General features: G+C 48.2%; 1 protein-coding gene across 1 annotated transcript; it reads left to right on the plus strand.

The window, feature by feature from the left end:
• Nucleotides 1-367: 367 nt before the first annotated feature.
• cntnap1 (contactin associated protein 1) lies at nt 368-25921 on the plus strand. The gene is given in 25 exon segments (XM_007901458.2): nt 368-502; nt 5379-5480; nt 6112-6171; nt 6174-6304; nt 6977-7124; nt 8599-8805; nt 9370-9554; nt 10018-10161; nt 10383-10659; nt 10824-10973; nt 11423-11594; nt 12388-12494; nt 12930-13052; nt 13547-13750; nt 14526-14682; nt 15240-15367; nt 15814-15981; nt 16465-16683; nt 17384-17623; nt 18194-18421; nt 22054-22187; nt 23282-23375; nt 23961-24188; nt 24398-24445; nt 24781-25921. Coding segments are annotated over 25 exon segments (3897 nt in total). The 5' UTR covers nt 368-447; the 3' UTR covers nt 24969-25921.
• Nucleotides 25922-27666: the final 1745 nt, after the last annotated feature.

Raw genomic sequence — 27666 nt, forward strand, 5'->3', positions numbered from 1 at the left:
CACAGGTCCACCACGAGTTGAAAAGTGACTGTGCGATGGGAGGCTGCGTGGAGCCTGTGCGGATGTGGTAAACGCCTCTCACTGCAGTGGAGTCGGTCAGTGTGGCAGTCAGTGCTGCTCTGCCCTGCGCTGCGCTGCCTGTCTGCCCTGCGCTGCCCTGCCCTGCCTGTCCTGCCTTGCCTTGCTTGCCCTCCCTGCCCTGCGCTGCCCTGCCTATCCTGCCCTGCCTTGCCTTGCCTTGCCTGCCCTCCCTGCCCTGCCCTGCCTCTCAGGGAGGGACAGAGAGCGGCACCAGTAAACCTCCCGAGGAGCGCAGGCGCTGCGTAAAAAAAACAGAGAGAGAAGAAGCAAAACACCGACTGCGCGGAAATTCCGCATCTCCCGAAAAGCGCAGAGGACGGAGGTGGACGGACGGACGGACGGACGTTGTGCGGTGCGGCTGCCGCAATGCCGCGACTTGCACTGCCGCTCCTCCTGCTGTGGGTCGGCTGCAGCCTGGCAGGTAGGTGGGTGGGTGGGTGGGTGGAGGCTGGCAGGGTGGGGAGTAGGTGGGTGGGTGGTGGGGGTGGGTGGATGGCAAGGCTGGCAGGGTGGGGAGTAGGTAGGTGGGTGGGTGGGTGGGTGGATGGCAAGGCTGGCAGGGTGGGGAGTAGGTAGGTGGGTGGATGGCAAGGCTGGCAGGGTGGGGAGTAGGTAGGTGGGTGGGTGGGTGGATGGCAAGGCTGGCAGGGTGGGGAGTAGGTGGGTGGGTGGGTGGGTGGATGGCAAGGCTGGCAGGGTGGGGAGTAGGTAGGTGGGTGGGTGGGTGGATGGCAAGGCTGGCAGGGTGGGGAGTAGGTGGGTGGGTGGGTGGGTGGATGGCAAGGCTGGCAGGGTGGGGAGTAGGTAGGTGGTGGTGGGTGGGTGGGTGGATGGCAAGGCTGGCAGGGTGGGGAGTAGGTTGGTGCCCGGCAGGGCTGGGCAGGGCTGGGCAGGGCAATTACTGTCCCAGGCAAAGTGCCCTCCCTTTCTGCTGTGTTTGCAATGCTGTGTGTGTGTGTCCAGAGGCTCAGAGGAATCGGGTACCAATGATGAAACCAATGTGTTTCGATGTGGATGTGGGATGTTGACTCTCTAATCAAAACCGAACCATTGCTGAGCGTCAATATCCCACCGGGACAGCCCTTAACTCCACAGGTTCAGGCTGGAGGATGGATGCTGTTGCTTTCACGTGTAATGATGTAAAGGGTCGTGTGTCCTTGGGTTCTGCGCATTTTGTCCTGTTAAGAGTTTCCCAGGTTGATTTGGATTTTTCAGAGTTTTTTTTGGGGGGGGGAGTCGTGTGTGTGTGTCATATAAGTGTGTCTCTTTATGTGTCCATCTCTGTCTCCACGTCTGTTTCTGTTCGTATCTCCCTCCTGGTGTGTATATCTCTATATATGTGTGTATATTTGTGTGTGTCCCTCTCTGTATGTGTGTGTATCTGTGTCTGTGTGTAAATCTTATATGGCTCTGTACAATACAGACACATTTACATTAATATAGTGCCTTTCATATTGGGAGGAACTCCCAAGGTGCTGTATGTGTGCATATCTGTGTGTCTCTCTCTCTCTCTCTATGTGTGTTTATATGGGTGTGTTGATATAAGTTTTTATGTGTGTATCTATTTGTGTTTGTGTATGTGTCTGTATCTCTGTATGTGTGAGTGCATGTGTATATCTATGTCTCCCTGTATGTATCTCTCTGTATATCTATGTGTGTGTATACTTCTGTCTGCGAGTATGTACGTGTATATATATATATCTGTGTGACTCTATATGTCTCTGTGTCTCTCTGTGTGACACCCTGTATGTGTGTGTATATCTTTAGTATGTGTGTATCTGTATGTGTGTGCCTCTCTGTATGTGTGTGTATCTCTCTGTGTGAGTGTATGTGTCTGTGTATATCTCTCTGTCTGTATCTCTGTGTATGTGTGTGTATCTCTGTATATGTGTGTGTATCGCTGTATATCCCTGTAAGGAGATGCAGTCTCTCTCTCTCTCGCTGACTGGGTGGGTGGGTCCCTGGTTTCTGCAGTGGACTCTGTTGGGCCGGGTTGGCAATGAGAGATCCTGCAGCAAATCCTGAATTTGCTGAGCGACAACCTAGCCTCTGCTCTGCACCGGGAGAGCAGTGCACAGACTGCTCGCAAAAAAAGGCATCTTTATTCTACTTTATGCTTACAGCAAAAAAAACCAACCCGCACAACTCAGGAACTGACAGTGCGATTTGAAGGAGACGGCAAAGTCACACCACCCAAAAACAAACCTAATTGCAAAATCGAATTAAATTTGAATTGATTTCTTCCACATGTATTTTAAACTTCCCAGATTCCATCTCGTTTGCATTTCCCTGAGTGATTCGAATCATTTAAGTCGCCCTTATGGGCAATGGCAATGTATTATGTGTTGCATTTGTGGCCCTAATAGATGATTTGCCAAAATAAAAAGCCCTGCAGCATCCCATCACTTTTATTAGCCTTATTATTGTCTAAGGCTGCTTTATATTCGTCTCTGGTCACTTCCCAGCATTATGGTACCCGGGGTATGGAATCATTTGATTTGTTCTTCAGTCCTTCACTTCCCCCTCCTCGGTCTGTCTGTGTGCAAAACAAGGGTGAAGATGCAGCACCTTGGGACATCCTCCAGACGTGAATGGCGCTATACAAATGTAATTTGTTGTTGTTGTTGTTGTAGGAATAGTGTGCCTAGCGCTTTCGCTCCTCTCCTCACACCCCTTTCATTTTCACACTGTCGCTGTCCCAATACTCTTCAATAGTTGAAGAATTAACGGGGAGAGAAAAAAATCATCCATATGTATTTCTCCTTACATTCCACCTCTTGGACACAACTGTAATGGAAACGCTAAATCTAATGTACATTATACATCCAGTCATTCATTCCCAGGAGCACACTTTGTCTGTTAAAGGAAAAACATATTCGCAAGAGATTTACACGTACTCTGATTTAAAGCCACTTCATTACTGTGGAATGGGCGTCTGATAGATGGCTGAGTGCAGGGATAGGACACTGAGATTTTAGAGCTATTTCATGTTGAAATCAGTTCCTCAGGTGGCATCCAGTACTTCTCTGGGTGAGACTTGTTAGTGAGTGTGGACAGAGAATTTTATGGGGAGGGGGCCGATGGGAATGTATAGGAGTTGAGCCTGAAATGTTCCTTGTCCCAAGTCCACGCATATAGGACTGTAGCTCAGTGGTTAGAAAACTCGCCTCAAATTTCAGTTGCTCTTAGTCTTACTAACTGTTACTGATTGATAGGGACAGCCTGGCTCAGTTGGTAGCATTCTTGCCTCTGAGTTAGAAGGTTGTGGGTTCAAACCCCACGTCAGGACATCGAACTCACGTAGGCTTGGCTGATATTCCAAAGAAGTGCTGGGGGTGTTCTGCATTGTTTGAGGTGCAGCCCTTTAGATGGTTCTGTCTGCCTGTTCAGTTGGATGTTAAAGATCCCATGGTGTGTGTGTTTAGGTATTCAGTCTAATGTGTGTGTGAGATTCTCAGTCTTGTGTGCGTGTGTGTGTGTGTGAGAGGTATCAATTTACATTGTGTGTATAACCTATCCCAGTGTAGTGTGTGCGCGTGTAAGGTATCCAGTTGACATTGTGTGTAAGCTATCACAGTGTATAGTATGTCAGGTATCCAGTTTACAGTGTGTGTGTGTAAGGATTCCCAATGCACCCTGTTTATCTAACCCTGGAGAGTTGAGGTACAGGTTGGTAAGAGCCAATGTAGAATTTAATTAGATAAAACCAGCTCAGGTTTTACTGGAAATGTGGCATCCATTAAATGGAACAGTTGATTCACTGGTACAAGGGATGTATAAGGCGTACAGATGCCCATTCGTCAAATCGCGCATTAAATCTGCTTGCAGAATGTTCCAGAAGCAAAGCAGATTCCTTGCTGGAATATTCTGCCCTACAATGGCATTGCAGGATTTGTGGATTACAAATGCATCCGATGGACGTGGAATTTATGTGTTTAGCAAACGCTATGGTTTCTGTGGCCTGGTCTCGCTACTGTGCTGAAAGCATTTGAGTTCTGGAGCTTTGCGTGTTAATGCTCTGTTTGTAGATGATATTGGCCGAATCACCTGGGGAATAGTGGGACATGACGATGGGTGCCAAGGGACCTCAAGAGTATTGATATAAAGATAGAAAGGGCATTAGTTCCTATCGGTATTTGATATCGTGTCTTTCAAATATGGGAACACATTTCAAAACACCACATCTGGGCTAGAGATTAGCCTCACAGAGTATACTGTGAATACATTGTTTTTTTGTGGGTGAACGCGGCAGCCAAATTTGCACACAGCAATATCGCATAGACAGCCATGAAATGACTGAACAATTTCACCTGAGGGACTGTTGTCCAGGACACTGGGACAGAGAAAGAGAGAGCGAGCGAGAGAGAGATAGATAGAAACTCCCTTCTTTTTTCGAACAGTGCCACAGAATCCTTAACGTCCACATGACATAGAACATATGATAAAATGAGTAATCATGAAGAGGTATGTGGGTTAATTAAAGATAGTTGGCTTGGGTTTGTCGTGCTGGACAAATTAAATGCGTTAAGTGTATGTTATACAGACGGATTTTCAAAAGGTATTTGATAAGGTGCTACAATAAGAGGTGTGGAAAATATTAAGGTGCTCGGTGTTAAATGAAATGTGGCAACATTGATGGAAAGTTGCTCACTCAATTCACAACTGTTTATGGGTCACTGCTGTGCGCAATTGCAGCACAGATAGGGTTCAGAGAATAGTTTTGGGAACGTGTGTACACCCAGGATCCTGGGCTGCTCTGGGCTAAATATAGCCTAATCTCTAGCCCAGATGTGCTGCTCTGATTAATTGGTGAAAGCGGATTTTGCTTCAACTGCTCAGAGCCTCTCAGTGGCTGCTGTGTGAGAGCCCAGCACTGTACTAGGAACAGAGTCTAACAGGCTTGCAGCACAGAACTGCAGTCAGAAACTCTACACTGAGACCTACAGCACAGTGCTGTGCCAACAGCATCCCTGATGGCATCACCGAAGATGGTGTGGGCTACCGATCATGGTGTGTTGACTGCTGAGCGAAGGCGGCGGACAGTGGAGTGGGGGTTACGAGCAGATAAGAAAGAGAGAGAGATACTTCCGAGAAGAGCGTAGATTAGTTTCCTATTCACTTTGTCAATACCCAGGTTGTTCAGCCTCACGTCATAGGCCAATTCCCATTTATCCCGGATATTCATATGTCCTGCCTCACGTGGGTGGAGCACCCAAAACGGAGCCACGTTTAAGCAGCGAAGTTGCCGGTTGCTGGTGCGGATGACTGAGCGATGTGTTTCTGGATTGTGTTTGCAGAACGGTGCGTAGAACGGCTGGTGCAGCAGCAATACTCCAGCTCGTTCACGGCTTCCTCCTATTACTCAGCTTTGTACACTCCCAGTTATGGGAGGTTTCAAGGTAAGAAAATAAATCTTTTTGTATCTCAAGCGCTCCGAGACGCCGTCCGGGGTGAGAGGGCGCTATATCACGGCAAGTTGTTGTTGTTGTTGTGCGATGAAAGTCGGTCAAGCGGGTGGTAAGAATGGTGACAGCAAATTCCAGTAAAAGAGTTTCAATGCAATGAGATATCATAAAACCACAAACCGAGTTAGAGAAAGAGAGACGAAGAGAGAGAATAAGCCACAGTTGATATTTCTCACGGTTTCAGTCTGGAAGCTCACATGAACCGAAACCGCTTCAAAATCAAGGTTGAATCTGAGAATTTCCAACAAAATGATGACCTCCAACCTTGACAGTTTTATGGCCGAGACTGCAAGAGCATTTGGGGCCTTTTGTCATTGTCTGGGCGCTGAATACATGGAAAAGGCAAAATAGTGCAATAGAAATCTGAACTTAAAACAACGGAAGTCGCTGGGAACACGCAGCAGGTCAGGCAGCATCTATGGAGAGAAAGGAAAGTGAGTCGACGTTTCAGGTCGATAGTCTTTTGTCAGGATGCAAGTGGTTGATGTTGTTGTTGTGTGAAGGGCACTGCGTAAATGCAACTTGTTGTTGTCACTTGACCCGTTGACGTCTCACTGTGTTGCAGGCAGCGGTGGGTGGTCACCCCAGACCTCCGATCGGTTGCCCTGGTTACAGGTCAACCTGTCGCAAAATCAAAGATCATCGCCATTTCCACCCAAGGAACCTACAACTCCAACGACTGGGTGACCAAGTACCTGTTCCTCTACAGCGACCAGGGAAAGAACTGGAAGCCTTTCTACCAGCAGGGACATAACTGGGCAAGTCCTGAGGCTAAATGCTACATTCTATATTTTGTAATAATATAAAAATTGGAGTCCTGTAGTTCAGTGGTTAGAGCGCTCACCTCACAAACGAGAGGACCTGGGTTCCATTCCTGGGCAGGGCGAAACGTTGGGCAAGTTTCCTTACACCATTCGCGCCTCTGTTTACCCAGCAGTTGATTGTCAGTTAATTGGTGGATCGCTTTTCCAGGGGGTCATAATTCCTTTCAATTTTTTAAAAATAAATGATAAGAGTGTCCACGACTGTTTGTGGGACGCTGCTGTGCGCAATTGGCTTCCCCGTTTTGCCTAGAAAATGTACGGTCAATTAACTCTACAGTATATTCTGTATATTAGAGCTTTGAGACGTCTCGAAGACCTAATAAGGTGCTATATCAAATACAAGGATTATTATTATAACATTATATTATAATATATATATTATATATAATAATATATTATATTATAATATATATAATATAACATTATATATCCTCGCAATCGTTGTCTTCTTTGCAGTAGTTTTACGAAAATGAGTTCTTTCCATCAAACGTTGGCTGATATTCACCCTCTCTCCTCTTTCCCTTCTCTTCTTCTCCCTTTCCTCTCCTTTTCCTCTCCCTTTCCTCTCTCTCTCTCTCTCTGCTCGCCCTCTCCTGTGTGTTACAGACCTTTGCAGGGAACCAGGATAGTGACACAGAGAAGCGACACCTCCTGTGGCGGCCCGTCCTGGCACAGTTTGTGCGCTTTGTTGCCATTAGCTGGAGGCGAGGACATGCTGTTGGACTGCGAGTGGAGGTGTTTGGTTGTCCGTATGGTTAGTACAGAGTCTTCACATCAACACCCACATTACATGCACGCCCTGCACTCACCAGCATCCAAGGTGGCCGAGCACCAAATTTTCTTGACTGTGAAAAAGAAATTCATTTGTGCAGCATAAATGATGCATTCCCCTAGTAATTTTACCCAAGACATGGAGATCGCAATAAATTTAAGGGGTAACGGATACGATGCCTTGATTTGTACCATTTGGTCACGTTTTCCAAGTTGAACCTGACGGGAGGAAAAGGTATGATTCTGCAGTGAGCAGAATGGATCGATTTCAAGATCCTCGCGCTCACCTACAAATCACTTCATGTCCTAACACTTGCCTGCCTCTGCACCCTGCTCACAATACACTCCTCTACCTGCCCTTTGCTCGGCCGGGTTGGGCCTTATCTACGTCCCATCTCCTCAACCACCATCTATGGCTGTGCTTTCAGCCCCTAAGCCCCACACCTCTGGAGTTCTCTGCCTCAATCCCCCCGCCTTGCCCATCTTCAGATGGCACATGACGACTTTCCTACTCGACCTCGCCGAAGGTCACCTCCTTTCTCCCTGGCTCAGCATCAAACCCCTGTCACTGTTAAGCGCTCCGAGACGCTACCTCGCGTGCAGGACGCTGTGTACGTGTATAAGTTGCTGATGGTATTGCACCTTTCACAGCGGGAGGAATGTCTCAAAATGCTTCTGCGGATTCGCTTTGTCGTGCTACACCAAATGTAGAGATTAATGTCATAATTATTAATATTATGACTTTGATCAACACAATGGAATGAAATGAACTCTTATTGCACAATCTTGATAACAGTGACACATGAGAAACAAATGACTTATCACAGGAGAAAACGCACCGACTCATATTTCACAGGGATTTGATTTATTACATTGCCTGCAACACGATTTGGGCCTTTAATAATTAAGCAATTCTAATTCGACTGCAATGGTTTGGTGGTTTGGGTTTCTCTTCTGCACCCTCTACTGGTATCCAGATGTACGGCAGTCAGGTGAGAAGATGCGGCGCTCAAGTGTAGTGCCCTCTACGGTCAAGTGTCCTCTCAACACTCACTGCCGAGGCTCCCGCATCAACAGCAGGTACCAGAGACTGGAGATTAGGGGCAGAGGCTTGTGCCAATGGGGAGGACGTTAGAGAATGAATTGGACACAGTAAATCACACCAAAGTAAGTGGTTGTAATAATTGACACACGCCGACATTCTCCAAGAGGTGAATCGAGAAAAAGACATTATGAGAAATATGTGCGTGAGTTATTTTGTTAAAGCTGATTTTGTGAAAATCTCACCTTTTTGAATAGCGAAAGAAATCTGACTTTAAATTACTGGTGTGTTCTGAGATAACGGAAATATTTTGAAGCTCTTATTTAAGACGATACGTGAGCTACAGGTGACCAGTCCACTCACAAACCCCTGTTTATTTTTGGCTTGTGTAATATTTTCTGCCCTTCACTTTCAGACTCGGAAGTCAGCTCCTTTGATGGCAATTCCACGCTCTCCTACAAGTTTGGAAATAGCCAGAGCACACACACACTGAGGGACAGCATTTCCTTCAACTTTAAGACCTTGGAGACAGATGGGTTGCTTTTGCACAGTGAAGGGAAGGAGGGAGATTACATTACGGTGGAGCTTGAGCGAGCGAGACTGCTGTTTCACATCAATCTAGGTACAGTTCTGCTTTAACTGGGACGGGTTGTGTGATTTGTGATATCTTAGAGGAATGTGAGATAAAGAACAAAGTGTGCTTGTTTATAGCTCCTTGTTACTGTCAAATAAGTACTTAACAGGTAATTATTTGGTCACTCAATCCAGGACTGTTTGTGGGATCCTCCTGTGCGCAATTGTCTGCCGCGTTTCGTCCAGAAAAATACAGTCAATCCACTTCACAATATAATCTGTGAAGCGCTTTGAGACTCTCAACAGCGTGATAGAGCTCTGCAAATCCAAAATTACATTTGTAAAGCGCCTTTCTCGTTGGGTGGATGTCCCAAGGCTCTGATATATCTATAACAAATGCAAGGATTATTTTTATTTGAAGTGTAGTAACTGCTTTTATAGTCAAATTACGTGCACAGCAAAGGTTGGCCCCACCCCCCCCACCCCCACTCACACACAGCAAAGTTGAATTTCCTTCGTGCATTTGTTTGTGATTTGAGGGGGGTGGTAAGAGGGTTATTGGTGTGTTTCTTTGATTAGTTATCCTCGCTCTTCACTATCTTTACCTCCTCAGGCAGCAGTAATGTTCATTTAGTGAATGGTGAAACCTTGGTCACACTTGGGAGTCTGCTCGATGACGATCACTGGCACATGGTGACTATTGAGCGCTATGGACCTTACGTCAATCTGACGCTTGATGGTGATGTTGAACACATCCGCTGCAATGGGAACTTTGATCACCTGGACTTGGATTCGCAGGTAAGGTTATAGTAGAGGTTAAGGAGGGCTGGCACAGAAGGGAATGGGTGTGGATGAAGAGCCATTTTAGGCTGTTGGCAAATGTTCATCCAGATCACAATTGAAACTTAATAATCAACATGTACAATTAAAAATAAAGAATAAAAATAATAAATTGGTCACTTCAACCCACGACTGTTTGCGAGGATGCCTCTGCGTGCAATCGGCTGCCGCGGTTCGCCCGCAAAATACACAGTCAATTCACTTTACAGTCTGTTCTGTGAAGCGCTTTGAAACGTCTCGAAGATGTGATGAGGCGCTGTATCAAATGCAAGGATTATTATTATTATTATTTGGTGCTTGAGTTTGAGTTTTTGACTTGGCAGCTCAGTGCTGTGGTGAGTGGCTCGGTGAGGTGACTCAGACGCAGGTCTGAATCCTGTTGAGACAGATGTGCTGACACAGTGTCGTCTTGTTTTGACAGATTTTCTTTGGTGGGATGGTAACTGGTGATAAGCACAGACTGAAGGAGAAGGCCAATTTCCGCGGCTGCCTGGAGAACATCATGTACAATAACGTCAGTGTGTCTGCTCTGGCCCGAGCCAAGAACCTGGAAATCCACACCACGGTGAGAGATTGACTCCCATGCTCACTTAGTGAGCCATTCCCTGCGTGTCCCTGTTCACATACACTCTATCCCTGTCTGTCAGTCACACACACTCTGTCTGTCTGTCTATCACACTATACTCTCTCCCTGTCTGTCAGTCACACTCCCTACCCCGCCACAGTGTGTGACTCGAATTCTACAGCCTGTTGTGTTAGCGATTTGTGCTGTTTTTCTCTCTTTAGGGTGACGTGATGTTCCGTTGTCCAGATCTGCTCTACCACGAGATCCCCTTCAGCCCGATCACCTTTTCATCACCCAACAGCTACATCCAGGTGCCGTCATACCCCAGCCAGAGCCAGTTCACCCTCAGCTTCCGCTTCCGATCCTTTGACAACAGTGGCATGTTACTCTTCAGCAACTTCTCAGACGGGGTTGGTTCCTTCGAGATGGGTTTGAGCAACGGACAGATCAATATCACCTTCCTGCAGACTGGCCACAAAACCCTCGAGTTTGCTGCAGGTACCCAACCCTCCCTGTCCACCTTCCCTTATTCCAGCTCTCTCGATCTGTGCTCCAAATCCCTGACTGTCCATCGCTGCTCTATTCGCTGTGGTGGCAGGAGGCATATGTAGCACTGTAGTGTTACAGTCGGTGATTTGCCAGCTTTGCTCCCTGTTGTACAGGACACAACATGAGTGACGGACACTGGCACTCCCTGCAGCTCACAGCCAGAATGGATACCGTTATTGTTACCATTGATGAAGATGAAGGTGCAGCCGTGCGGATCAACAGCGCCCTGCGGGTCTCTACCGGAGACTATTACTTCCTGGGAGGTACGTACTTCCTGGTGCCTGGATATCTCTTGGTCCCTCTGTACCCTAATCGATCTATGATCACAGGCTACTGAGACCAAATGCATCTCAGCCACTGTGTATCCAAGAGCAGTAACTCAGCACAGATTGACCTCCAGGGCTGAGAGCTCAAGGTCTGAGACCCTTGCCTTTTTGTTTTTGTTTCTTATCGCCTCGCTCCCTCCTTCAAGGCATGTCTCAAGACCCTCCTCTTCGTCCGTGGTTTCGGCCACCCTCCACCCTCCCTTACCTCAAACCCCTCCCCCAGCTCGGTTCCAAATCCCTGACCGTTCAGCGCCTTGGGACGTCCTCCCGATGTGAAAGGCAGGCGCTGTGTAAATATAATTTTGTATTGTATTGTGTCCAGTGGTTACAGCAGCCCCAGCCATGTGGTAGCTTCTAATGACAGCTCACTCTGCGTCCCTTTTCAGGCTGTCCCAAACGTGTCCGAGCCTATGGCTGTTCGTCAAACCTGAGCACCTTCCACGGCTGTATGCAGGAGATCCGGGTGGAGAATCGGCTGGTAGACCTGGAGCTGGTAAAGCGGCGCAGACTGGGTAGCTACGCCGAGATGCTCTTCAACACGTGTGGGATAGCAGACAGGTGAGCACAGCCACGCAGTGACATCAATAACATAGCCATGTTTCACAGCACAAAGCAGCAACTCCGTCCAGTTTCACAGCTAAAAACTACCACTTGACTCATCATCAACAACAACAACAACAACAAATTGCATTTATATTGAGGCTTTCATGTCAAGAAGATGTCCCAAGGGTTTGCACCCGAGTTGGGGGCCGGAGTCTAGAGGGGTAGAGGGTAAGGAGAATGGCGGTGAGTGGGTGGGTGGATGAACGAAGGCGCGGTCAAAGAGGAGGGTCTTGAGACGGGCTTTGAAGGAAGCAAGCGAGTGGGGGGCAAGGTGAAGGGGGGTGTGGGATGGAGCTCCAGAGAGTGGAGGCAGAAAGGCTGAAGGTTCGACCGCCAATGGAGGGGCGGGCAGGCTGGGGGGACGTGAAGCAGCCCAGTCCCCGCCGAGCGGAAAGAGCAGGCAGGTTGGTGAGGTGATCGGAGGTTGGGGAGGTAGGGAGGAGCAAGTCCGTGCAAGGGTCAATAAGCAGCCACTCCACATGGTTAGACAAGAGGAAGCCTCACCAGGCTGACATGCTGAGCGTTGTAGCCGGGCATAATAATAATCCTTGCATTTGATACAGCGCCTTGTCAAGTTTTCAAGACGTCTCAAAGAGCTTCACAGAATCTGCTGTAAAGTGTGATGACAGTACGTTTTATGGGCGTAACGCGACAGCCAACTGCGCACAGCGGTGTCCCAAAAACAGTCCGCTCAGTATTTTGTGCTGCTCTTGTGTAAGATTGTCTTTTTTCCTCCTGACGGTGTCAGGTGCACCCCGAACCTGTGTGAACATGGTGGGATTTGCATACAGACCTGGGACAATTTTGAATGTGACTGCCATAGGACGGGGTACAAAGGACCGACCTGCCATAACTGTAAGTACCTAGTACCTTATATACACACAACACATACACACAAACACGCAAACACACACACTACTGGTCTCTATATACAGCAGTAGGAATAAATATTCGAGCAAAGGGATTTTCCTTTGCTGAACTTGTGCCGAGAGAAGCAACTGACGGGCTACAGGTGATATGTCGGTGTTGCATGTGCTTCACGTGTGCTGTGGTATGTCACCTGTGCTTCATGCGTGCTCTCAGCAGTGCACGCATGTTCTGTGATGCATTTCGGAGACTGCAAGTTTCGGGGAGAACTTTTCCTGTTGCAAGTGGAGCACATCAGTGAGCCATAACCGAACGTGTAAAGTTGGATCTGTTCTCTTTGCTTTTGTTTCTCTTCCTGTCTCTCATCTTTCCCACTCCCCCACCCACTCCTCTCACTTCCTCCTCCTGTCTATGTGTGGGAAGCTCTCTATCCGGAGTCCTGCCACCACTATCGGCTTCTTGGGGTCAGAACATCAGGAAACTACACCATCGACCCGGACGGCAGTGGCTCCGCCCGGCCCTTTGTGGTTTACTGCACAATGACAGGTAGCTAGTTCATCATCAGCTAAACGAGGCCCTTCCCCAGGTCCTCTGACTCCCCCGACACTCCACACTCCTTCCCAGAATGGTTCTGGCTCGGGCTCCCTCTCTGCCCACTAACTGTTGCTACACAGAGCAGGTCAAACTTGTTCAACTCAACACAACAAGCTTGACTGTAGGCCGATGGGACAATTTCACGTTCGAAAACCTTTCCTCTGGAAGTAGAATATGGTGTGTCAGTCTCAACGCTGTCTACACATTTTCTGCGGAGGCTTAAAATCCTGAATCTCTCCTCCCTGTGATCGACTGACTGATTCTCTAAATAACTAACGACCAGCTTGTGGAACTGGGTCAAGAATCAGTGTCACCTTCCCCCACTCTTTATAGCAGGAGTTCAGCACCATCACTATCAGACAGGGTTGTGGCTGGGGTTGGGGTCAGGGTTAGAGTTGGAGTTGGGCCAAAGTGCTGACGTACTGATGGAGCTGCTTGTTTGGCAGAGGACACGGCCTGGACCACAGTGTTCCACCTACAGGAGCGTGACACCAAGGTGACGGGCTCCAGCCTGGAGAAGCCATTCGTGGGTCACATCGATTACTACAACAACACAGAGGAGGAGATCGCTGCCATCACACTGGGGGCTGAGTATTGCGAACAGAAAATTGCCTTCTCTTGTTACAGGTCGCGACTCCTGAACAGTCCCTGTGAGTAACTCAGAGTTAACACCAAACAGAAACTCCCAATTCAGCATCAGCCATAACTGAGACCTGGCTTCAGAGCAGCTTAGTGTAATATTGGGATCAAAACGCCACACAGGGCGCTGACTGCAATATTCTCGTTTCACCCAAAATAGTCAATTTACAGAACATTCTGTGAAGCTCTTTGAGAAATCTCAAAGATGTGATAAAGCGTTATATCAAATGCAAGGATTATTATTATTATTACTAAGCTGACACTCAGAGGTGTGTTTCTTTGGACAAGGTGTTGAACCAAGTCTGCCTCTACAAGTGGAATAGCGGCGCTATTGGAAAGGAGAAGGGAGTTTCTCTCTCCCGGTGTCCTGGCCAACAATCGCCCAAATAAAAATAATAAAAGCAGTCACTCGCTCCACAGCTGCTTATGGGACGTCGCTGTGTGCAATTGTGCTGCCGCTTTTGCCTACAAATACACGGTCACTCCATTTCACAGTGAAGCGCTTTGAGACGTCCTTCCGACGTGATAAGGCGAAATGCCAAATACAAGGATTATTATTGATAATATTATTACTAATATGGAGAAATTTGCCTAAAGGGTACAGGTCTTGGGGCACACAACATTGATCTTAAACCAATTTTTTTCTTTACATGTATAACTCGGCACAGGGTTTTTGCTCTGTGCGTCCGTGTGTGTGTGTCCGTGTGTGTGTGTCCGTGTATGGGCGGGTGTATGTGTGTCATCACCTCGGCAGAGCCTGATAGTGAGCGTGTTCTTTGTCTCCAGCTGGGCTGCCCTACGCATGGTGGCTGGGACGGGAGGCTGAGAAGCATTTCTACTGGGGCGATGCCAGCCCATGGGTACAGCGCTGCTCCTGTGGGATGCACAGGGGCTGCAGTGACCCCAAGTATTACTGCAACTGCGACGCAGATTACAAGCAGTGGTGAGTCCTAGCCAGGCTCCACTGTCTCCCAATCACCCGAACGGATCGACTTCAAGATCCTCTCACTCGTTTTTAAATCACTTCATTTCCTCGCAACTCTCTACCTATCCGACCTACTTACCCCCCACTCCCCCCTCCACCACCTGCTGCCTCCTCTCGGCTGGCTCCAGCCTCCTAATTTCCCCCTCGTGCCCTCCCCTCCGCTCCACCATCGGTGTCTTCAGCCACTGTGCCCCGAAACTCTGGAACTCTTTCCCTCAATCCCTCCACTTTGCCCCCTCCCTCCCCACCTGGTCCCGCCTAAAGACCTTCCCTTTTGATCGTGCTTATGGTCACCTCCCCCTACTCCCTCCCTTCTCCCCTTGGCTCGTTGTCCGTGTCCACCACTGTGAAGCACTCCGGGACGCTACCCCGCGTGAAGGGGTGCTATATAAACACAAGTTGCTGTTGTTCAGCATCAGAACAATTGGTTGGGTCCACATCGCTGTACGTTGGGGCGTGGGGGGAAGGGAATGAGAGGCGAGGCTTTGGTTCTAATTTTTTCTGTTCATGACCAGGAACGCTGACAGGGGTTTGTTGAAGTACAGAGAGCACCTGCCGGTCACTAAAGTGGTCATCGGTGACACCAACCGCACAGGCTCCGAGGCCAGGTTCCATGTCGGCCCCCTGCGCTGCTACGGGGACGGTAAGTAATAATAATCCTTAATAATCCTCGCATTTGACACAGCGCCTTTTCACGTCTTCATCGCGTCTCAAAGCGCTTCACAGGATACCCTGCCAAGCGAATCGACTGTATATTTTGTGGGCGAAACGCAGCAGCCAATTGCGCACAGCAGCATTCCCCCCCACCACCCACCACCCACCCCCACAAACAGTTGTGGAGTGAGACGCACGGAGATCGTAACTGTCTCCGGCCCCATGCAGTGACCGTATAACTGCAACGTCCTCCAGACGTGAAAGGCGCTATACAAATGTCATTTGTTGTTGAAGGCAGTGTTGTAATTGTTACCTGTCTCACGCAGCGATCGTAACCGCTAAGCACTTTGGGACGCTACCCAGCGTGAGGGGTGCAATATAAATGCAAGTTGTTGTTGTTGTTGTCATCACCTGTCTCTGTGTGTGTCTCTGCAGGTGGCTCCTGGAACGTTGCCTCCTTTGTACACGGGAACTACCTGAGTTTTCCCACCTTCATGCCCGGCCCCAGTCTGGACATCTCGTTCTACTTCAAGACCACGTCCTCTTCAGGAGTCTTCCTGGAGAACTCGGGCATCGTCGACTTCATCCGGCTGGAGCTACGCTGTAAGCTTCACTCCCCCATGTTGGCTTATTCCGCTTCCGCATTGCGGCCGAGCGACTGACGTGGAACCGCGTCTATCAAAGTATCTGTGCTGTGCGGTGTCGTGTGACGGTCGGACAGTGCAGTGCTGTGGGTTCCCGTCACGTTAATTACATTTCTAGCAATCCACAAATAAAAAAAAAAAATCATTTGGTCACTGTTTGTGGTTTTGCTGCCGCGTTTCTCCCACAAAAGGTTGAGACATCTCAACGACGTGATAAGGCACTACATCAAATGCAATATTATTATTATTATTACCCTCAGCGCACAGCATTCTTTGCTCCTCTGGATTGTTTGTTGTGCAGCTCAACACCCCTCCACCCCCCACCCCTTTGTGTATGTGTGTGTGCGCGCATGTGTGTGCGCGCGTGTGTGCGCGTGCGTGTGTGTGTGTGCCTGCGTAACCCGAACAGCACGTCACCACAGTCTTGTCTCTCCCTGACCAGCTAACAGGGAGGTGGCTCTTGTGTTTGACGTCGGCGATGGCCAGGAGCAGTTGTTGGCCAGGTCACCCGTTGCCTTGGACGACGACGACTGGCACTGGGTACAGGCCGAGATCAACGTGGTGTTCGCCCGCCTGAAGCTGGACGAGCTGCCGTGGCAACGGAGAGAGGCTCCCCCCCAGAGCTACGTCAACCTGCGGTTTAACAAGCCCCTGTTTGTGGGTAAGTCCCTTCACCGTCCTCCACCGCTGCCCTCCGCGATCCATGGCAAGCTGTGCAGTTTTTAGCTGGTCAGTCTCCCAACAGTCACCACACGCTTGGTTTCCCCCCTTCGCGCTGCCCCTCTCTTACCCCCTCCAAGCCGCGGCTCTTTCCAAACTAAGCCTAACAGTCCAGGAATTAGGTAAACAGGAAGCGTCCCTTCAGAGAGTGAGAGAGAGTGCATTCCATTCCAACAATCTCTCTCTGGGATTCCCATGTGTAGGTGGGATGCAAGGATTTCTTATCCTACTCGCTCCCTCTGCTTCACGTCCCCCGCCTGGCTCGCCCCACTGTTGCTGGATGGGCCTTCCGCCACTTTGCCCCCACCCTCTGGAACTCCATCCCGCAGTCCCTCCGCCTCGTCCCCCTCCTTCAAGACCCTTCTCAAGACCCTCCTCTTCGACCGTGCTGTCGATCTCCCTGCTTCCACCCCTGCCCTCCACCCTCCCCCACCCCGACCACCAGCTCGGGTCCGAAACACAGACTGTCCTGTGCCTAAATGTAAATTTGTTGTTGCTGTTGTTCTCGGTTTGGTTCGGAGGCTCTTAAGCGACGGTGGTGGGTTTCCCCATGTATCAGACACCTGGCTGTGTGTGTTTGTTGGGGAGGTGTCTCTCTGCGCTCTGACAATGACTGTAACGGTTGTGCTGTTCTATCACAGGCGCGGCTGAGTACAGGCTCCAGGCGTTCTTCGGCTGTATCCGGGGGCTGAAGATGAACGGGGAGATCCTGGACCTGGAGAAAAAAGCCAATGAGACCGAGGGGGTGAACGCGGGCTGCGTGGGGCACTGTGAGAAGCCGCGGGTGGAGTGTCAGAACGGAGGCCGCTGTATCGAGCGTTACAGCACCTACACGTGCGACTGCAATGCCAGCGCCTTCGATGGACCATTCTGCAGCAAGGGTACCACCTCGCCCCATTCCCCAGTGTCCCCCTCCCACCCTCGTCTCCCCTACCCACCCCCTCCACCCCCCGCAGGGTGAAATCTTAGGCAAGCTTCCTTACTCCACACAACTCTGTTCAATCAGAAGTAAGCAGGAACCCTTTCTGCTTGGGGATGGGGGTAATAACCCCTTCAAGATAGATAGATAAACAAACAGACAAACAAATAAATAAAATAATCGGCGACTGTTTGTGGGACGCTGCTGTGCGCAATTGCTGCCGCGTTTCACCCACAAAATTCACAGTCAATCCTCTTTACAGTATGTTCTGTGAAGTGCTTTGCAATGTCTCCATGATATTCTATCAATTGCAAGGATTATTATTATCTTTATTATTATTATTATGACTCAGTTCCCTGCAGTAACATGTCAGCCTGGCTCAGGCGGTAGCAATCTCGCTTCTGAGTCATGATAATAATAATAATGATGATAATAATAATTCTTTGATTTGATTGCGGTGCTGTTTACTGGAAGCTGATTGATTGTTGTACACACACGCGAGTAGCCTAATGCCTGTCTCGTGCTGTTGCAGTTGTAGGAGGATATTTCGAGCCTGGCACCTACATCCGCTACTCGTTCCAGTCAGTGGTGAGTGCTGTGGCCGGCACAATGGCCAACTTGATGCTCCCCTTGATCCCCGGCCACAACCTGACCAACGAGGAGATTGTCTTCAGCTTCTCCACAGAGCAGCCGCCCGGAGTTCTGCTGTACGTCAGCTCCTACACACGTGACTACATGGCCGTGGTCATCAGACACGATGGTGAGGACACGCTCCGACACACCGGCCTGCACCTCACACCTCTTTGTTGAGCATTTGTCGGTTGTACACTGTGTCACACCTGTAGGTTGCACAAACCCACGCATTGCATACCTGTACATGACACCTGTCACACCTGTTTCTTGGACAGTGTACATTGTGCACCTATCTGCACACGGCTGTACACGACACACCTCTGGTAGCCACCTATACATAAGAACATAAGAATTAGGAGCAGGAGTAGGCCATTCGGCCCCTCGAGCCCTGCCCCGCCATTCGATAAGATCATGGCTGATCTTCAGACCTAACGCTAATTACCTGCCCTCTCCCCATATCCCCTAATCCCTCTGTTTTTTAAAAATCTATCAGTCTCAGCCTTGAAGATGTTCAAGGACTGAGCATCTACAGCCTTCTGGGGTAGTGAATTCCATAAATTCACTACCCTCTGAGTGAAGAAATGTTTCCTCAACTCTGTTCTAAAAGGCTGACCCTTAATTTTAAGACTGTGACCCCTGGTTATAGATTCTCCTACCGGGGAAACAGACCCTCAGTGTCTACTTTATCAGCCCTTTAAGAATCTTATATGTTTCAATAAGATCTCCCCTAATTCTTCTGTACTCTAGAGAATACAGCCCTAGTTTATTCAGCCTATCCTCATAGGTCAGTCCCCTCATCCCAGGAACTAACCGAGTGAATCTACGCTGCACCCCCTCGAGGGCAAGTATGTCCTTTTTTAAATAAGGAGACCAAAACTGCACACAATACTCTCGGTGCGGTCTCACCAAAGCCCTATACAGTTGCAGCAAGACTTCCCTACTCTTGTACTCTAAACCTTTTGCAATGAACGCTAACATGCCGTTCGCCTTCTTAGTTGCTGCTGCACCTGCAAACTAACTTTTTGAGACTGGTGTACAAGGACACCCAAATCCCTCTGAACACTAACACTATCTAATCTCTCCCCCTCTAGAAAATAATCTGTTTTTCTATTTTTCTACCTAGGTGAATAACTTCACACTTCCCCACATTAAATTCCATCTGCCACCTACTCGCCCACTCCCCTCGCCTATCTATATCCCGTTGCAATCTTTTTGCATCATCCTCAGAGCTTACTCTCCCACCGAGTTTAGTGTCATCCGCGAATTTAGATACGTTACATTCAATGTCCTCGTCTAGATCATTGATGTAAATTGTAAATAGCTGAGGCCCAAGCACTGATCCTTGTGGCACTCCACTAGTCACATCCTGCCAATTCGAGAATGACCCGTTTATCCCTACTCTCTGTTTTCTACCCGTTAGCCACTCTTCAATCCATGCTAATATGTTCCCATTAATCTCGTGGGCCTTAACCTTGTGCAATAGCCTTTTGTGTGGCACTTTGTCAAATGCCTTTTTAAAATCTAAATATACTACATCTACTGGTTCCCCCCTATCTAACCTGCTAGATACATCTTCAAAAAACTCTAAAAGATTAGTTAAGCATGACTTCCCTTTTGTAAAGCCATGTTGCCTAATCTTGTTATGGTCTTCCAGGAATCCCATAACGACATCTTTAATTAAGGACTCAAGAATTTTCCCTACCACTGATGTCAGACTAACTAGTCTATAGATCCCCATCTTTTCTCTCCCACCCTTCTTAAATAGTGGTGTTACGTTTGCAATCTTCCAATCAATGGGAACCGTTCCAGAATCCAGAGAATTTTGGAAGATCAAAGACAAGCCATCCACTATCTCAGTAGCCACCTCTTTTAAAACCCTAGGATGTAGGCCATCAGGTCCAGGAGATTTATCAGTTTTAAGACCTGATAATTTACCTAAAACCATTTCTTTACTAATATTAATTTCCCCAAGTTGCTCACTATCATTTTCTTCTTGGTTCCCCTCTATTCTTGGTAGGTTTTCAGTGTCTTCTAAGGTGAAGACAGTAGCAAAGTTTAATGACTCTGCCATGTCTTTGTCCCCTACTATAATTTCCCCTGTCTCTGCCTGCAGCTGACCCACATTTATCTTTTACAGTCTCTTCCTCTTTATATATTTATAAAAACTCTTGCAGTCTGTCCTTATGTTCCTCGCTAGTTTGCCCTCATATTCACTCTTAATCACTTTTTTGGTTCTCCTTTGTTGATCCCTAAAGTTCTCCCAATCCTCGGGTTTACTACTCATCTTAGCTGTTTTATTAGGCTTCTTCCTTTAACTTTATACTGTCCCTAACTGCTCTAGTTAGCCACGGTTGGGCCACCTTTCCCGTGGCATTCTTATTCCTCAAAGGAATACGTGCTCGCTGGGAATTTTGCACTATCTCCTTAAACGTCTGCCATTGCTGGTCTACTGTCAAATCCTTAAGTCTAATTTCCCAGTTTATTTTGGCTAAATCCTCTCTCATACCAGCAAAATTGGCTCTACTTAAATTTAAAACCTTTGCTTCGGACTTAACTATTTCTCTCTCTAACTTAATGCTAAATTCCATCGTATTATGATCACTTTGCCCTAGAGGAGCCTTAATTTCCAGTTTGCTGATCAGCTCTGCTTCATTGCACAAAACAAGGTCTAATATGGCCTGTTCCCTGGTTGGCTCCTCGGCACACTGATCCAGATAATTATCCCTAATACATTCTATAAACTCTTCCTCTATCATATTTTTCCCAATTTGGTTGTCCCAATCTATGTGCAGATTAAAATCACCCACAATTGATGTTTTTCCTTTACTCTATGCTCTGCTAATTTCCTGATTTATACCCTGAGAGATACTGTGACTGCTGTTTGGGAGTCTATAAACTACTCCCACGAGAGTTTTCTGCCCCTTGTTGTTAAGTACAACCTTTAAGTACAATCTTTCCTCTCTACTGTTTATCAGCAGGGCCATGCCTCCTCCTCGTTTACCACATTGCCTATCTTTCCTATACACCACGTATCCTGGAATATTTAGCTCCCACCCTTCATCTCCCTGTAACCATGTCTCGGTGATGGCTACCAGATCATACCCGCTTGTTTCTATTTGTGCATTAAACTCATCTCTCTTGTTTCGAATGCTTTGCGCATTCAGATATAGCACCTTTAATTCTGACTTTGGGCTATTAGTCCTCTTCACTAGTACTCTATCCCTGGGCTTCCTTTCCCCGCTTGACACCCTTTGTTCATTTCCCTGGTTAATCTGCTCTCCCACTTTCATCGGTCCTAATTTTAATTGTAATGGATTACGTGTGATTGAATTTACGCCCCCCCCCTCCCCTTTAGTAGTTTAAAGCCCTGTCTACCTCCCTATTTATTCGTGTGGCCAGGACATTTGTCCCAGCCCTGTTGAGGTGGAGTCAATTCCTTTGGAATAGCTTCTGTCTCAATACTGGTGCCAGTAGCCTATAAAGTGAAACCCTTGCCCTCCGCACCATTCTTTTAGCCAGGTATTCAGCTCTTTAATTTTTATTTACCAATTTGCCCCTGGCTCAGGTAATAATCCCGATATTAATACCTTCGATGTTCTAGTCTTTAGCTTAACTCCCAATTTCCGGAACTTGCTCCTCAACTCGTCCCTATCTGTCCTACCTACATCATTGGTCCCTATGTGAATCATAACTATTGGATCCACTCCCTGCCGTGAGTGTGCGTTGGAGTGAATGACGCTGTTTGTGGCTGCGTTACAGGAAGCCTGGAGCTTCGCTATCGGCTGGGTGGCTCTGCCTATCCCTACACCAGAACCATTGCCAAAGACAACATGGCGGACAACAAACCTCATCGGGTCAACATCACCAGGCGAGACCGCGAGGTTTACACACAGGTACACGGAGCCTCTACTCATCTGCTACCACTTCAGCTCTTAGTCTGCCCGTGACTCTAGTCAGTTGGTGGCCGATCTTTATGGTCATCCAAAAAAATCAATTTTCTTGATTGAATATTTCTTCACTCATGCCACCCATCAAAAAATATTCGATCAAGAAAAAACTGAAGTTTCCTTACTGCACACCCCCCTGTTTACCCAGGAGCAAGTAGGAATCCGGTTGTTAGTCGATTGGCAGATCACTTTTCTGGGGATGATATTTCCTTCAAAAAAAAATTAATAGTAATAATAAATTGGTCGCTCAATCCACAATTGTTGTGGGACACTGCTGCGCGCAATTGGCTGCCGCATTACGCCCACAAAATATACAGTCAATTCATTTTACAGTATATTCTGTGAAGCGCTTTGAGACGTCTCAAAGACGTGATAAAGGAGCTACATCAAATGCAAATGATTATTTTTTATAAAACACACTACCGATCAGCCTGAAACAAAGAGAGTACCTGAAAGAGTGATGAATAAGCTTGAGAGTGAGAGTCTGTGTGTATGTGTGTGTGTGTGTGTGTGTGTGTGTGCGTGCGTGTGTGTGTGTGCGTGCGTGTGTGTGCGCGCGCGTGTATGCCTGGACTATGACATTTCAAAACCACATTCAGGAAGTGGATAAACTCATAAATTATTTTGATTTTAATTATTATCATTATTATTTATTTTGTGATCTGTCCTTTCCGCTCTGGTACCGTGTGTGTGGGTATGTGTGTATACATTTGATTTAAAACGTTACCTCTTGAGGGATCATTGATATGTTTGCCTCCTCATTAGGAAGAGATGGAAATAGCTCATCCCAGTTTCATATTGTCCGATCAGGGCAATCTTGGCGTATTCCTTATATTCCTAGAAAGCCTGGACACATTGAACGAGTTATACTGTTTCTTTCTCTCTCTCTCTCTCTCTCTCTCTCACTCACACACACACACACACACACACACCAGGGCCAATCCCAGTTACTGTTTGCTTGTCATTACATTTGTGGCTTGGGTTTATACATACAGCAGCAGAACATTGTGTTGAAATTGTAACACTCTTGTGTCCGTCAGGTGGACGAGCTGCCTGTAATGAGGGAGAAGCTGTCTCTGTGGGGAGATAAGAATTTTGATTCTCCCAAGTCGCTTTTTCTGGGCCGTGTGATGGGTAAGAGTTGCATTTCTAGCTTTTCACATAGAAACCGGAGGAGGCCATTCAGCCCCTTGAGCCTGTTCCGCCGTTCTATAAGATCATGGCTGATCTGTACCTCAATTCCAATTCTCCGTCCTTGCCCCCTATCCGTTAACAAATATCTATCGACCTCTGTCTTGAAAATGTGGATGAGTATCCCATACTGCGTGGGTCAACAGCACTGCCCCGTGCCTTGAATGGAACGCATTCTGCATTTGCTGCACATTCTGCAGTCACTGCATGTTTTGCGTTGGGGTTTCTTTCATTGCACTTGTCTCCAGGGTACTGTCTCCCTAGATCTTCCTGTACCTTAAGCGCTCCGGGACACTACCCAGCGTGAAAGGCGCTATATAAATGCCAATGCAAGTTGTTATTGTTGTTGTGTGTTCTAGTCCCATTTTGGTTCCTTTAGTTTCTTTCTAACGTTTGGAGGTTTCGTGACACTGTCTGGTCTGGTGTATGGTGTATTGTGGTTGGGGCGTGTGGGGAGAGGACGGTGGGTCATGGGGGAGGGGTGGGTGGCGGTCGCTGTGCTCACGCATCGCCTGCTTACACTTGCAGAGATCGGAGTGTTGGACCCGGATATTCAGCGCTTCAACACGCCCGGCTTCACTGGGTGTCTGGCCGGATTTAGCTTCAACGGCATTGTGCCCATCAAGGCAGCTCTGCGAAGCGATGTCAACCACACGGTCAATGTCTCGGGCACCCTGCTGGAGTCCAACTGTGGTGCACCTCCCGTCACCCTGTCCCTTGTCTCTCTAGAGGAAGATCCTTGGCAAGTCCACCCAGGTGAGGCGTACCACTGAGCCTAATCCCTCCCTCCCCCTCTCCCTCCCTCCCTCCCCTCCCCTCCCTCACTGGTTTATATGATTGACAGGTGACGAATGCACAAATAAAACAACTAGAGTTTACAGTAAATCCTGTGAAGCGCTTTTGAGACTTATTTCCGACGTAAAATCAAATGTAAGACTATTATTCAACCGATCGTTCTGTTGCAGATACGCCTCGGTTTGGATATGACGGACTGGGTGCAGTGCTAGCAGGCAGTAAGTACCCCCTGTCCTCGTGAGCACAGCAAAAGAGCGAGTACTCCTCTGCCTGTTTAGGTGGACGTTAAAGATCCCGCGGCGCTGTTCAAAAGGAGAAGGGAGTTTTCTTCTCTCTCCCGGTGTCCTGGCCAACGATCTCCGAAATAAAATGTCTCACTTGTTTCACGGCTGTTTGTGGGATGCCGCTGGGCACAATTGTGCTGCCGTGTCTCGCCGACAAAACACATGGTCACTTCTCTTTACCGTAAATCCTGTGAAGCGCTTTGAGACGTCTGTATCAAATGCAAAAGATTACGATTGTAACCTTTTCTCTCTCTCGCTCTTGTCTCTAGTTTTCGTGGCTCTGTTCCTCTTCCTGCTGCTGGCCTTCCTGCTCTTCCTCTTCCTCTATTATTACCGTCACAAGGGCAGCTACCTGACCAACGAGGCCAAGCCGCTGGAGCCCTCGGGAAGCTCCCAGCCTGCACCCCCCAAGGAGGCAAACCTGGAGAAAATTAACGAGGAGCCCAGGAGCGAATAGCTCCGAGCGCGCGGTTCCAGTCTTGCCGGGAACAAGGTTACATTTTGGGGCGTGGGGATGGGGTGGGGATGGCATGGTAGGGGAGGGGGAGAAAAACGATGGGATTGTATCCCATTATCCAGCGTGGTTTTGAGTTTGCGTTCACTCCCTGGCACCTTCATCACCAGTCGATCGACGTGTCGTCAGCCATGTTCGGAGCGAAGCTGTGTGTCGCTGAGCCGCTCTTTGAGAATTACAANTTTTTTCTACCAAAGCCCCCGCTGGGCCCCCTCCCATCCGCCTCCCCCCCACCCCCCTTCCGTCTCCCCCTCTGTACCCGAGCTGCCGAATCCCAGAAGAAACTGCCTCCGTAACCGCAGTTCCAGGGAGAGGCGCCATGCGACCCGGAGCCTCCTGCTCTGTAACCGGTGCCCGCTTCACGCAATACTCGCTCCTGGTGCATGAACAGGACCCTCCCGCTAGGCTCCAAGCCAACACCCACCACCCACCCACCCCTCGCCCCCCCGCTGCTATAAGCAAATCAGCTGCTTTCCCAGAATTTTTACTTCTTTTTACTGCTTCCGTTCACAAGTCCGTTGTATAAGCAAAACATTGTATAAAGTTTTTAATTGTATAATCTTGTATATAGTGTACGGTTTCCCGAACCTGCGGAGACCAGCTACTCGTAGTCACGATACCCAACCTCCCTCTATTCCCCCCTCCCCCCCAACACGGGACATGTCGATGTTTCGCTGATTATACTTGGGAGACTTTGCTGCTACTTTCAAATTCTTGTCCATAATTGCCCCACCGTTTGCTCTGCTGTCCTGACTCCCACAGCATCTTCCCACACAAGCCGCAGACCGTCCAGAACTCTGCCGCCCGTGTCCTCTCCCACCCCAGGCTCCACCAACCTATCACCCACCTTTCTCCCCCCACTTCTTCCATTCCCGCTCGCTCGGCTCCACTGGCTCCCCATTTCACCCCCCCCCCCCACCACCATCACCCCATCAGTTCGAATTCAAGATCCTTGCCCTCCCTTTCAGACCCCTCCGCCATCTCGCTGCGCTCTCATACACCACCTGTTGGATTCACTCTGTACCCTTTGAAATTCTGTAGCTTCTTTACAAAAAAGGAACTTACCGGAAAACGATCTTCAAAATTACGAATGTGTTGAATCAGGCTGTGTATGTATATATATATATGTATACTGTGTTTATTTAAGAATCTGCCACGTTCTGGACACACTGAATCGATCCGTTTACAGGGCGAATCTAAACCCTGGTGGAATCTCTGGTGTCTTTGGAGCATCTAACATTTGTGTTGATTGTTCACTATCAGGTCTGAGATTCCGCGTCACACACTACACACATATTACACGCATGCACACACACACTCACACCATAAATACGCGCACACACACACTCACACCATAAACACACACAACCACCCACACACACACACACACACCCCTCCAGTAATATCCATGTCCATTCGTTAATTTTAAATGATATCAAATGTTTTATTTTTCAGAAGCGCAACGGGATTTTGTACCGTTGCTTTTAATTTGCTGGTTAGTCATTGGCACTTGGCACGGGCTGGCGTTTGGGCCTCTGTCCTCTCCTCTTCTCTTCCCCCGTGTACGCAGCACTGAATGTCAGCCAGACATTAGGTTTTAGACTGAACTTGTAGATTTTCTTTCTCTCTGTCAATGTGCTCAGGGTCTGCCTTTTGGGCCAAGATGCCATGTTGTGAAATCACTGCCCAGTCTCCTGAGAGGCACTCACTCACTCACTCACTCACTCACTCACTCACTCACTCACTCACTCACTCACTCACTCACTCACTCACTCACTCACTCACTCACTCACTCACTCACTCACTCACTCACTCTTCCTCACTCATTCCCTTTCTCGCTCTCACACTCTCTCACTTTCTCGCTCTCACACTCTCTCACTTTCTCGCTCTCACACTCTCGCTCTCACACTCTCGCTCTCTCATTCTCTCTCTCTCACTCTCTCTCACTCTCTCATTCTCACTCTCTCACTCTCACTCACTCTCACTCACTCACCAACTTGTTCCATGGTAGAGCCGAGTGTGTTTATTGATTAAAAATCTTTCTCTTTCATTCCACACGTTGAATTTACCAATAAAGGTTGCTGCTGGAGCTGTCTGCCTCTGCACCATGTCTCCTGTTAATTGCAAAATGTTCAGCTTTGTTCGGGCGTTCTCCCTCGCACGCGTTAATCTTAAAATAATGACTGAACACAATGAAAGTAAAACAGGAAACATACAATAAAATGGTAGAACAATGGAGGAGTGGCTGAATGGCCCAATGTTAATAATAATAATAATAATCCTTCGATTTTATATGGTGCTTCACATTTTCGAGATTTCTCAAAGCGTTTCACATGATATACTGTAAAATGAATTGACTAGATTTTGTGGGTGCGACCTTCAGCTGAGTTGTTGAAGTCCGCTCGCCTGTTCAGGTGGATGTTAGAGATCCATTTATTATTATTGATAATTACAGCACCTTTCACGTCAGGAGGACGTCCCAAAGCGCTTCACGGTAAAGAGGGGTGACTGTATTTTGTGGGCGAACGTGGCAGCCAATTTGCGCACAGCAATGTCCTGCAAACAGTGAACGACCAATAANTTTTTTTACTCGGAGGAATTATCTAATGCCTTCGTTTAATGTCTTATCCAAAGGATGAAT

The sequence above is a fragment of the Callorhinchus milii genome, unplaced genomic scaffold, assembly GCF_018977255.1.
Source record: "Callorhinchus milii isolate IMCB2004 unplaced genomic scaffold, IMCB_Cmil_1.0 Scaffold23, whole genome shotgun sequence".
Taxonomy (NCBI): Eukaryota; Metazoa; Chordata; class Chondrichthyes; order Chimaeriformes; family Callorhinchidae; genus Callorhinchus; species Callorhinchus milii.